At 47.4% G+C, this 11,491-nt stretch overlaps 7 protein-coding genes across 7 annotated transcripts, besides 10 other annotated features; all 7 read left to right on the top strand.

Moving 5' to 3' along the window:
* Positions 1-11,491: part of a sequence feature (heterozygous, non-Esmeraldo-like haplotype) that runs on past both edges of the window.
* On the top strand, positions 190-1,911 carry Tc00.1047053508355.130 (hypothetical protein, conserved; the record flags this gene model as incomplete). The annotated part of the gene is made up of 1 exon (XM_816013.1): positions 190-1,911. The coding sequence occupies one exon, from the start codon at positions 190-192 to the stop codon at positions 1,909-1,911; it is 1,722 nt and encodes a 573-aa protein (XP_821106.1).
* Positions 2,101-2,142: a microsatellite.
* Positions 2,176-2,250: a sequence feature (A-rich).
* Positions 2,373-2,426: a sequence feature (A-rich).
* Positions 2,553-3,020, top strand: Tc00.1047053508355.127 (hypothetical protein, conserved; the record flags this gene model as incomplete). Its single annotated transcript, XM_816004.1, has 1 exon — positions 2,553-3,020. The coding sequence occupies one exon, from the start codon at positions 2,553-2,555 to the stop codon at positions 3,018-3,020; it is 468 nt and encodes a 155-aa protein (XP_821097.1).
* Positions 3,562-3,588: a microsatellite.
* Positions 3,603-3,627: a microsatellite.
* Tc00.1047053508355.124 (hypothetical protein, conserved) lies at positions 3,743-4,969 on the top strand (the record flags this gene model as incomplete). Its single annotated transcript, XM_816002.1, has 1 exon — positions 3,743-4,969. One exon carries the CDS (start codon positions 3,743-3,745, stop codon positions 4,967-4,969), a length of 1,227 nt encoding a protein of 408 aa, XP_821095.1.
* Tc00.1047053508355.120 (hypothetical protein, conserved) lies at positions 5,282-7,171 on the top strand (the record flags this gene model as incomplete). Its single annotated transcript, XM_816012.1, has 1 exon — positions 5,282-7,171. One exon carries the CDS (start codon positions 5,282-5,284, stop codon positions 7,169-7,171), a length of 1,890 nt encoding a protein of 629 aa, XP_821105.1.
* Positions 7,504-7,529: a microsatellite.
* On the top strand, positions 7,752-8,039 carry Tc00.1047053508355.114 (hypothetical protein, conserved; the record flags this gene model as incomplete). Its single annotated transcript, XM_816000.1, has 1 exon — positions 7,752-8,039. The coding sequence occupies one exon, from the start codon at positions 7,752-7,754 to the stop codon at positions 8,037-8,039; it is 288 nt and encodes a 95-aa protein (XP_821093.1).
* Tc00.1047053508355.110 (uncharacterized protein) lies at positions 8,669-10,627 on the top strand (the record flags this gene model as incomplete). The annotated part of the gene is made up of 1 exon (XM_816011.1): positions 8,669-10,627. One exon carries the CDS (start codon positions 8,669-8,671, stop codon positions 10,625-10,627), a length of 1,959 nt encoding a protein of 652 aa, XP_821104.1.
* Positions 10,694-10,732: a sequence feature (A-rich).
* On the top strand, positions 10,865-11,266 carry Tc00.1047053508355.104 (hypothetical protein, conserved; the record flags this gene model as incomplete). The annotated part of the gene is made up of 1 exon (XM_816039.1): positions 10,865-11,266. The coding sequence occupies one exon, from the start codon at positions 10,865-10,867 to the stop codon at positions 11,264-11,266; it is 402 nt and encodes a 133-aa protein (XP_821132.1).
* Positions 11,314-11,424: a sequence feature (A-rich).
* Positions 11,475-11,491: part of a sequence feature (A-rich) that runs on past the window's edge.

Here is an 11,491-nt window from a genome sequence, read left to right as displayed (position 1 = left end):
TTACACAGGGACACAAACAAACAAAAAAGTATTTTATAAATAATGACATGTGCGGCGATACTTTTGTTCGACTGTTCATGTTCTCATGTGTATGAGGAGTTTTCTGTCATTTTTGCACCGTGGTTTCATTATCATCATTACTTATTTTGTTTGGTCTTGGATTTGCGCGATATTTAAGCTGTTCTTTTTATGGTTGTCGTTTTTTTTTTTTTTTTTTTGGTTTATTCTACGAAAGCAATTTCTTTCCTTTTTTTCCCCCTTTCTCTCTCTCGCTCTCTTTTATGTTCCCCACTCCGCTCAATCAACACAAAACGATACATGCGGTTTTTCCCCCCCCATTCATTGTCAACTGAAGGAAGGGCATATCCGGTCTTCAGGATGAAGAACTGGGCCCTGAGCGAAAATGGGGCCAAAGTGGTAGAGGTTTCGCACGAGGCAGCCCATGTTGCAAGTGCGGCCTCCAATCTTCTTGTGGAGCGCGAGGACCTTCTTTGGATTACTTCTGACGCGCCGCAACATGTAACGTTAAAACTTTCTCCTCATCACCCAACTCTGCGTTATGTTGGTTGGCATGTTTGGCATGACTACCTCACAAACCCAAAGACGGTGGAGATTGCATCCGGTGAGTCTACTGAGGACATGATGGCGCAGCTGATATGCCAGGCCGTCTCCGGTGCCGGAACACAAGTGTGGAAGTTGCCTAATGCGATTCCACCGAAGCATTTGTTTGTTCGAGTTAAGATATTAGAGACGTTTGGCCCAGGGCCTACGTATATGAACAATGTGGTTCTATTTGCCAATGATCCTGGTACCCGGTTTCGAGCCGCTCGCAGCACCGAGTTAACCTTACCCAAAAATAAGGAAGGATCACCGGCACGTATGAGTGTGTTACTCAAAGAACTGGATGAGGATATCCGTGCTCTGCACCCCATAAAGACAGTAACACCAAATAAAAACATGTTACTCTACGTTCCACAGGAACCCACGGTGGTGTTTCAACAAGAAGATGCAGAGGATGAAGAAACCACGTCACCGACACTACGTGATCCTACCGAAAGACAAGGTAGTACTGCTATGAATAGAACTCCTTCGTATGGTATCACACAGGAGCGATCGGAAACTGTGACTCCTGGGTATGCGGCACAGGCTGGCGGCTCAGCGGAAGTTTCTCGAGGGTTCAACGACCGTCTGTGTGCACTGGAGCAAGCTGTCGCCTCCCTCACGCAAAGCATGAATCATCAGCGAGAAGATTTGACTATGATTAAGAGGCTACTTCTCCAACAAGCTTCCGAAAGAAGACGCGAATTGGAGCAGAGAGTTACTGCATCCGAGGCTTTGTCGGCCAAACAACAACTGCAGTTGCGGTCGCATGAGAAGTTACATCGAGTTTCTCGCCACCAGGTTTCTGTGGACTTTCCTGAAGATGCCCTTCGTTCGTTTGTGGAGAGTGTTTTGGCTCCAAAGCTTCAAAAACATGCGAAGCGCACCGAGGCGCAAACTATAGCCAAATTGGATGGTTTTTTGAAGGATGTTGTTTCAGAAATATCTCTCGCGGTGGACGATCGTGTTCGGTTGCATCTTCAACAAGCCAGTTTAAATAATACCGGGTATTTGCCGTACATGGCCCCGCATAATTTTGAGGACCGTAAGATGGAGCCTATGTATACGCCGCCACGTCTTGCGAAAAGGGATGAGGATTTAATCCATGTGGAATACCGTGTTCCTCCTCCCGCGCCCACCACCGTTCCTCCTCGGCCGGTGGCATCGTCTGCGGCGGCACCACCACCTGTGAGCAGTGTACGTAGTCGACAAAGCAGAGATATTGGAAGTGCTCCGGTATCAATCATTCGTGATATTTCCATGGATGCTGATTTGTTCTCTTCTAGACCTGTAGGAACACCCCAACAATGATGCCTTTATAACCTGTTATTTATACATCTTTGGTTTGTTTGGAACGTGGCAATTTTGGCTCGTCGCGCTGCGTTGACGTTGCAAGGAAGCTGAACTGGGCGAGATTGGTTCTTTTAGAGTTTTGCACATGTTTGCCTTTAGTTATGCGTAGAGAATTGCAACCCGAGTTGTGTATGGGTTGACGATGCCTTCTTTGTTTGTTTGTTTTTTACATTTTTGATTGTTTGTTTGCGTTTGATGTGAGGAAATAAAAGGAAAAGAAATTTTTTATTTTTGGTTCTGCTGTTATTACATTTATTTATGTTTCCTCTTTCTTTTACGTTTTTTTTTTTTTTCTCGCGACGCAGGTGTATTTGTGCTTGTATTTGTATACGTGTACGACAGCGTTTTCATTTTCTACTGGCATGGTGACAAAAGGTGCGTGCGGCATCTGCTGTAAAATGTGAGTTTTCCGTGACCCATTTGTTTTATTTTTATGCCTTTTTTTTATGTTTTTTTTTTCTTTTTTACTTTTTGATTGAATCGAATATTATTTCTGTTCCCATGTTTTGTTTTGTTTGGGTGGCTGCGCTCATTCCCTTTCAGTGAGGGTGTGAGGTGGAAGAGGTGTTAAACATCGTTTGAGGTGCGGAGGCCCCGGAATGCAGTCGAGGCGAAACTCCATGATGTCGCGTGTGTGCCGAAAGTACGCACGCGTTCCAGGACAGCATGGCGACGGCAACATTCCTGCGTTTTACCCCATTGCCATCAACCCCGGCTGGTGGGGTCAACCGTTTGGAAAAGTGAAGGATTCGAAGAGCCAACTTTTCTTCATGTATGGAATCTTTTTCCCCTTTTTGTTGTATTGGGCGTTTGACTTATCATTTGCCCAACGCACGCGCGTTGCCACCGTGGGTAAACGGGCCCTGTACTCGAATACCTTTTTTAGGCAGTTGGACCTGGACGACCCAGATCATGCGATCCGGTACGAAAAGTTGCGTGAGGAAGTAGCGGAGAACAAGTTGGAGGTCCGTTGGGGTGGCTCCAATTTCCTTGCAAGCTACTTGTGGGAACCGGGAGATCCACAGCCAGACATTCGCCGCCAAACACCTCCAGAGCATCATCATTAGCGCCGCAGCATTTAACACCTTTACTGCACCAATTTAGTGGTCGTGTAGAAATTAGGGGAAAAGGAAAGGGAAATATGGGATCAGGTGGGGGGAGGGGTAGGAAATATTATTGGAGCATCGCTTTTTTGCTGTTTGTGTAGTTTCTGCAAAAGGGAATTTGAGGGGGTGGGTAGGTGGGGAAGAGTTAGAGTCGCAGCGCAGGGGCCGTTGTCTGTTCCACTGATTTTGCGTGTGCGTACTGAGGAAAGATGAGGCCGCAAGTGCGCGGGACCAGCCTCTCTGAAGAGAACGTCATTGGTATCGTAGCAGCAGCATAAAAGGAGAGAGTAGACATTTTTCTTTATTCCCACGGTAGGAGAAAAGTTAATTGTGTGAGGATGAAGCTATGACGAGTGGGTGCAAACAAATATATATATATATATGTTCTTGCCCCAATTTCTTTTATCCTCCTTGGTTTGTTTTGATTTATCTATGAGAAATAGATGAGAAGAGATGGTTGGGAGCCTGAGGGCAAAAATTCGTACGATTGAGAGGGTATTTTTGTATGTATGTATGTGTGTATGTATGTTCTTGTGTTGTCAATTATTTATTTATTTATTTATTTATTGTAGGGGAAGAAGAGTCATCTTCTTGCCGATTAGCGGAATTACCACAAATAACCGCCACGACTGAGTTGCGTGGGGGGGGCCCTGGTATTCTCTCAGGCTTTTTTGTTGAGGGCAATGCATCACACCACGTGCGTGCTGCTTTTATGTGGGGCGTGCACGTACTGGGTGATGGCTTTATTGGTTCTTCTTTTGCGTGTTTTGGTGCCCCATCTGCGCAACATGGCGCGCTACGGTGGCCGCCATGCGGTAGAAGCAGCAACTGTGGATGGTAATAAGAATAACGTTGGTGATGGGGTGCAAAAATGTGTGTCTGCTGGTCACAAGGCGATGGGAGATTCCAAAACACACGGAAGTTGGTTTTGGAAGGCTATCGCAGTTGCTGTCGGCGCGCTTGAATGTTCCATTTTGTGTCGCGTGCGATTAAGTCGGAAGCGTAGTTTTTCTGCCTTTTATGTGACAGGCATTGTCTCTTCTTCCCTGATATGGCAGCTGCATTCAAGGCCGTTACCCGTGATCACAATGAGGGTCTTGTCAATTGATGCATTAAACTATTATGAAGCGCTGCCATTGGTAGCATTCTTTATCCACTGTGCCGTGCGCCTGTGGGAGTGTCAGTGCGTTCATTGCTTTCGAGGTGGGCCGAGGGATACTGTGACTTTGTTTGCTGCACTTGCAGGATGCTCCTTTTATGTGATTGCTGCCATTTCCAGTAGTCCCATTGTTTGTTGTGTCACTCAAACGCTGCTTTTTGTTGGTGATGTGCCCCACTTTCCGAGAAGCGTTGAGGCGAGCCGTTCATTTATTTATTTATTGACGGCTACCGTTGTATCTTTTTTTTTTCATTTGTTCCTGCAGAGTCTGCAGATGTTCCATCATGGAATTTTGGCACGGCTGCGGGATAAATCAACTCCTCCGTCCAGTTTATTTGACTTAACAGCGTCGGGTAGGAAACAACACTCTCATGATGCGCATTACGGTGGTGAGGCATGCGTTGAGAAATCAGGCTTCTTTTATCGTTTCCCCAACGCGTATCTGTTTAAATACGTGATGGAACCGCACTATACATGTGAGATTCTGATGTATGTCTTGAACGCTGTTAGCATGTGGGCATGCATCAGCCGTGGCGCACCATCGATAATGGCAGTGTGGCAGTCAAAAGGAGTTCAAAGTACGCTGTTGTTGGCAATGAGCTATGCGACGCCATTGGGCGTCTTGTTGTTTTCACTCTTTAACCTTGCCATTACGGCCTCCGAGCACCGTCTCTTTTGGAACCAGTTGAATGAGAAGCGAGAACGCAAGGAACGAGTTCCTCCTTGGAACTTATTTTACCGCGTATGGTAGCGGCAAGGTTCGAAACGATTTGCGTTTGTGTGTGTGTGGAAGGGTGGGTGGGATTGCATGAGTGGCTGTGAATTTGTTGCACCTCCCTTTTGTGTCTCTTTTTTTTTTTTGAATTTTTTGGTTTACTGCCTGCCGGTTTTCATCGCAGACGTATTGGGTGGGTGGTAAATTTGTTCCAGTTGGCGCATCGTTTTTTTTTTTCGTTGTTGTTGTTTCATACTTTTAAATTTGTGCTGCACGCAGGCTTCCACTCGTCTGTGTGTTGGGGGTGTGAGTGGGTGGGTAGACCTCACGCTGTGTTCCTGATGCGTCATGCCGTCTGTGAACTCGGGGTACACCTTTGAGGACTTCCTCAAGCGCCTGGAGCGCAGTCCCAAGACGCACATGTCACCGCTTTATCACGAGCACCGAGAGCTCTTTTTGCGTCGCCCGGATATGTTTTCACGTGCCGTCCGTTCCGTCACTTGGGAAAAGGGGTGCGCATTGATCGATGCGGCTTACCACTCGCAGCCGATTGCTCTTGTCACATACCGCGCTCTTCTCGCACGTATGCTACTACATAACCAGTACGTGAGGCGTAACGGTTCGGGAAACCCGGTTCCATGGAAGGCGGCCCTGCGAACATATTCCGAGGCCATTCTCGCGCATGGCAATGCTGTTCCGACGCGGATGACGATATCCGCATTGCGTCTTTTGGCACCACAACGTCAGTGGGTGGCCGCCATCTCACTCCTGAAGCTCAGTCAAGCAAATGGGAAGCTGACAATCCACATGCCCATAGATGCGGCTGGTTGCTGTGCAACTCCCTCGTTGTGGAAGACGGCCATGGCACTGCTTGGTCATGTACACACACAGTCACCCAACTTGCTCCCTGAGTGCATTCAAAGTCTTCGACCCATTGGGACGGATGAATCGACGGTCTCTACTGCTGCAAATGCATTGTTAATTGACAAGAATGGTCCAACACCCGAGCAGAAACATGTTCTTTCTATTTTAAATGACGTGGTGGCGTCAGCACCATGGGAGACAGCCTTGTCAAACGAAATGTGTACGTCGTATCTCACACATTTAGTGGCAAGTACAACCTACACAACGCAAGAAAAAACGGAGGCTCTTATATCGGGAACACGGCATTTTTCCTGGGAGGCATTTATAAGGCTGGTGACGGCTCAAGACGCATCCATTTTGAAAATTTCAGGCAACAGTACACCACAATTACCGAAGAAGACCGAAATGGAGAAAAAAACACGAAGGGAGCTGGAGGTATCACCTCTGAACTCACCTTTTTTTAGTGAAAGTTTGCAACTGCTCGAAAACGCGCCCGAGACGGCGGTACCTCTTATTGCGACTATAATAGGCAAGCTTCCCTCGGCCAAGCTTGCGGCAAAGTTTTTGAGTGAGGCAGCTTCCATGTACCGTGGTACTATTGCCACCACTGCGTTACGTCATTCACTCGTTGCGGGTGCTTTATTGCGGAAATGTTCAGAGGAATCTGAGTGGCGTCTTGCGTCTTCTGTGTTACTTTCCATGTCGCCAAGCCCATTGCCTTGTGACGTGGCCACTGCACTTGTATTGCAGATGCGGGAAGCAAAGCAGGTCTCACTGGTTGTAGACATTCTTCAAAAGTCCTTTGTGCCAGCCAAGACCATGTTAACACGGGAGGCCATGGAAGCGGTACTTGTGTGTGTGTTGGCACACAATCGTGCTGTGTCTATGCCAGCCTTTCAGTTTACGCCGGAGACGCTGAAGAGGAGAAGGATAGCCACGGTCCATTGGCTCTCCGCACTGAGTTGGGCGACCGATTTAGTACAGGACGAGGTGGAGGGGCGTATTTTGCGAACGGAATCTGCCGTTTCGGTGGGTTCTGTAGGCCATTCTTTTCCCAAATGTATTCCGCTTCAGAAGCCCTTGTCCTCTCGTATGCTCAGCCTGCTTATTCATATATGTGTGAGGGCTGGTAGCCCGCAAGGGGCTTTACATGCGATGGGCTACGCTCGCGCTGTCGACAAGACTGAGCTGGTTCTTTCTGAAGCGATTCAGGCCCTTCTTTACTGTATGATATACAACCGTCCATACGAGGCCGAAGCTATTGTGAGGGAGGCTGAGAAGAAACACGGGAAGAAAAAGGCGCAGTTTCTTGAACGGTTATTGCTGGCCATTCAAGAGACGAAGGAACACGAATTGGGCACCACAGGGAATTAATTTTGATTTTCTCTTGCGCCTAAGCCAATAAAAGAGGAGAAATTAGAACCGGAATCTTCCTTTGGGTGGGAGTGGGATGGCTGCGTGATTGTGTTTGTGTGTGTGCGCATTTTCGTACGTTTTTGAATACATTTACGTTGACTTTTCGGGGGAGCTTCTTTTTTGTTGTTGTTGTTTCAAGAGAAGAGAAGCCACCGCATTATTTAATAAATATTTTTGGCCGCTTTTTTCTAACTGTTCTTCATTTTTTTTTTTTTTTCTGACTACGTTTGTGTGTGCGTGTGTGCATGCTGCACGTGGCTTTCATTTCCCTACCAAATTTTCTTGCGCTTGAGAGAGGGAGAGAGAGAGAGAGAGAAGGACAGGGGGAATTCTTCTTAGAAATTTTTTTTTTGTGTGTAGCAGCAAATATCGTTGGTGAGTTTCCCTCTAGCGCTATTTGGCAGGAGTAAGGGAAATATCAAGGCATTACATCCGTACCTTCATTACATACATACGTGCTCCTGTATAGCCAGAAAAGGAGTGTGAGGAGAGAGGGAAGGTGAGACGTGAATACGGAAAGCCACGACTGGAAATAACAATGAGCACGGAGCCTGTCTTGCAGCCGCAGACCTCCATCAGTAACGAGGAGAAGTGGGATCATTGCATGGAGAACTTTATTCGTAAGACCACCTTGGGCTTTGCCTGTGGCGTGTTACCGGCACTTCTTATTTCGCGCTCTCTTGTGGCACGTGCTTCCATCGTTTTGTTCTGCGCTGGCGTTGGCTCAGGCATTGCGTACGGCGAAGCGCGTTATCTCTTCGACCACAATGTTTTGTTTGACCGCCGCCACTTAGTCCAGATAGAGCTCTTTACCCCAAAGAAGTAGGAGTTTGACGCAACGGGAGCCATACTAGCCTCAATGACGTTGTGGCCAGGCGTATGTGGCGAGGAAGAACTCCCTCGCTCATAGAAACGATCCGGAGAACCGGTATAAAATACACTCAAATAAATATGTCTACACGCACTTACACAGAAATGTATCCGCATGCACAAGAGGAAGCGCAAAAGAAAGGGCATGAAGGGGCATTGGGAGGAAACGAAGAATGAAGCTCTTTGTTGCTGCCTCCTTTTTTTTTTTTTTGCTTGTGCGTGGGATGCTGCACTTGCGTGTGAATTCTGTGAGGATTGTTACTAGCCGGCTGTGAATTAGGGGTTGCAAAGGAGATGGCTGCAGCGTGGAGGAGGATAAGTGGGGTTTACGAGTTTGTCACCTTGACGCACCATTTTGGTACCTGTCTCTCTCCGTTTGTGTGTGTGTGTTCATTCGGTGCTGCTGCTGTGAAAATTGTGAGGCATTGGGAGAGAAACTCGAAAAAGAATGATTTAAGCACAAGTGTCTGTTTTGAATATCCCACCCTCTTGCGCATCTGTTGTGTACACTAAGTACGGGAAGGCTTTCTTCTTTCTGCCTTTTATTTTTATTCTTTTTACTTTTATTTTGGTGGGGTGGTGGTGATGTACATTGACAGAATGATTTTCCCTGAAAAATTGAGCAGTGATCCTATCGTCATTGATGATCATTGCGCTATCTTGTTGGAGCCGCAGCCGAGGGGTTGTTTTCTTTTAGTTGCCTGTAATAAGTCTTCCCGACGCATAAAAATATGCGTGGACTTGACGCTGTCCACCCGGTACTGTGTTTTCCTACCAGTGGTGGGAACCGTCAACGTGGGACCGATGATAGTTGAAGCCACCATGGCACCGTATCGTGTGCGCAACATTGGGCTGATGGGACCTGAGAAGGGAACAAGGCCGCTGCAGCATGCAGATCTATTTGCCCAGTTGCATTACGTTGTGCACGTTTTTGTTGAGGACGAAAAGGGGGTTATGGTGCCCGCATATAAGTGGAGAAAAGGCACGAGAGAGAAATCAACAGAGCGCATGCCACCCACGTTTTTACCCACAACCTCGACGGATTTGTGGTCTTTTTGTTTACCTCATCTTCGGGTGAAGGACTTCATTGTGAGGAAAAGAAATGTGACAGCAGTTCCACAAGGTGAAGGAGGAAGTCAAGGGGAGAACGTGCTTGTTCAGGTTGACGAGATCGCCGGTGGCGCGGCATACCTTCTCAGTGCTGTAAACAAGGGACACAGACCGCAGTTTCTCCGATACAGGTGTCTATTTGGAGGAACTACCTCGCCTTTTGTTTGTTTTGTTCCAATGGACGGAGTTAAATGCGAGAACACAACGGAGATTGAGGGATATGTGCCCGTTGGAGGCGATGTTGCACTCGGATGGGTGGTAAGGACTGGTGCTAACATGCCAAACAGCACCGATTTATTTCCTCCGCATGCCTTTACTGCCACCGTATGCAGTTCTGCTGTAGCAGAAAAAATGATTCCTCAACGTGAGAAAGATGCTACAACGATCATGCATACATTCAGCGAGCGAGCTGCCGGGTCTGTTGCGAGCGGCCGAACCTTTCTGCACTCCCAGCGAGGATCTGGATCTAGGACAGATAAGAGTAGCCTCTCACAGAATCTCTCACCGCCGTTTTTGGAGTGTTTCACTGTTGATGGTTTATCCCTGCGTGGTTTCTCGGAGCCTCCGGCGAACGCATGCACGTTAACCTTCACGAGGAGCATCTCAGCCCCAGCAGCAAGAATGGTGAGGGCCAAATTTGCGTCTCCGGGTAAACAGGTTGGCAAGAATGTTTTGACAATGCGGCAGACTCTACTGTCAGTCGAAATGCCTAGTGGTGCGGCGCAGACGGAGGAGAGGAGTGAGGCGAGTGAGTCACTCCCGGTTCAAGGGCTGGAGGAGCCGGGTGAGGGGCGGATGGTTTCTTTTGAGGAGAGCAGTGGAGTGGGGTATGAGCCAAATTCATTTACCGAGCATGGGAACGAAATGTGCGGTTTTGAGGAACAGCATGTGCGTGATTTGCATGGTGGAACACCGGAGATTCGCTCTGAGGATGAAACACAGTTTGAGGCAGAGGTTGGACACCGTACGGTGTTATTGGGGGCTACGCAATCCGTTTTGCCTCTGTTTGTTGAACCGGGGGAGGACGATATGCCTCTCTGCGGGAAAATTGTGAATGAAGATAGGGGGGAAGAAGAGGAAGAGGAAGAAAAGGCATCCACTGCCACTGCATCCGTGAAACACACATGGCAAAAGATTGATGGCGAGGAAGCAATACAGAGGATTTCCATTGAAACGGCGGAGACGATTGAGTGGAAGGTTTTTCTTCAGCAGTGGCGGAAACCACTCTGCCTTATCTGCAGGCAGCCCATCCCGCCCGGTGCGCTTGTCGTAGAGGAGCCGTCAAGTGGCAACACGGTTCACTTCTTATGCTACACAGAGGTAAGGCAACAGCTGCAACAGCAGGGGCAAATCCAGGAGTATTCTAACGCTCAAATTTATTGCTTGCCACAATTATCGCGGGGACGGAGTCATTCAGTGGAGGGTTTACTCTGATGGGCAGTCGGAACGAAGCACGCGTCTGAATGCCAACGGAGGAGGAAGAGGAGAAAAAAAAAAACGTTTTTTATTTTTTGTATTCCTTTTTTTTTTCTTTTTATTCCCGTGTGGTGATTGCGGTTTATCGTTTTATTGGGAAGTTTTTTTTTCTTTTTTTTTTAAAGCTTTTGACACACTTACACGTAAGTAAATATATACAGAGAAGTACAGGGTAAAATCCCTCGACGGCCAGCAATGATGTCAATTCCTCATGGTATGTTGATCTACAACAATGATATCACAGCCGATAGCTTAGTAGACACCAAAGGCACTCGCAAGATAACCGAGGAAATCTCAAGCAAGATGCCAAATTCTTCACTCTTTAAACTGGATAAGGAGGATCACACATTAGCTAATCTTCTCCGCATGAAACTGCATGAGGATGCGCTGGTGCATATTGCGGGCTATCGTGTTCCCCACCCGACGCAGCACCGCGTAGAACTTCGTGTGCAAACTTCATCTGACGGATCAGGTCGCCCCATTCCTTCCCCGAAGGATGCTTTATTGAAGGCGATTGATGCATGCATGCAAGATCTTCAAAGCTTTGAAGAGCAACTCCGCTGGGAGGCACAGTCAAAGGGCATCAGTACGGAATAAAAAATTGGCGTTTTTTTTAATTTGTGAAAATTTGTCAGCGCTGTGCCTTTTTTTTTTTTTTCTGTTTCTGTGTTTTTGGATGTGACTGTTTTTTTATTCTTGTGAATTCTACCGATGTGTTTTCTTCTCCTTTTTCCACTCTTTTTTTTTTTTTCCTTGGCTGGCCGTCTCTGGGCCTCAATAGTTCTGCAAGAGACGGCGAACGCTGTTTTTTTTTTTTTTTTT

The sequence above is a fragment of the Trypanosoma cruzi genome, genomic scaffold, assembly GCF_000209065.1.
Source record: "Trypanosoma cruzi strain CL Brener 1047053516789 genomic scaffold, whole genome shotgun sequence".
NCBI lineage: Eukaryota > Euglenozoa > Kinetoplastea > Trypanosomatida > Trypanosomatidae > Trypanosoma > Trypanosoma cruzi.
The sequence above is the reverse complement of the archived record's forward strand: the minus strand, read 5'-3'. Positions and strand labels throughout refer to the sequence as shown.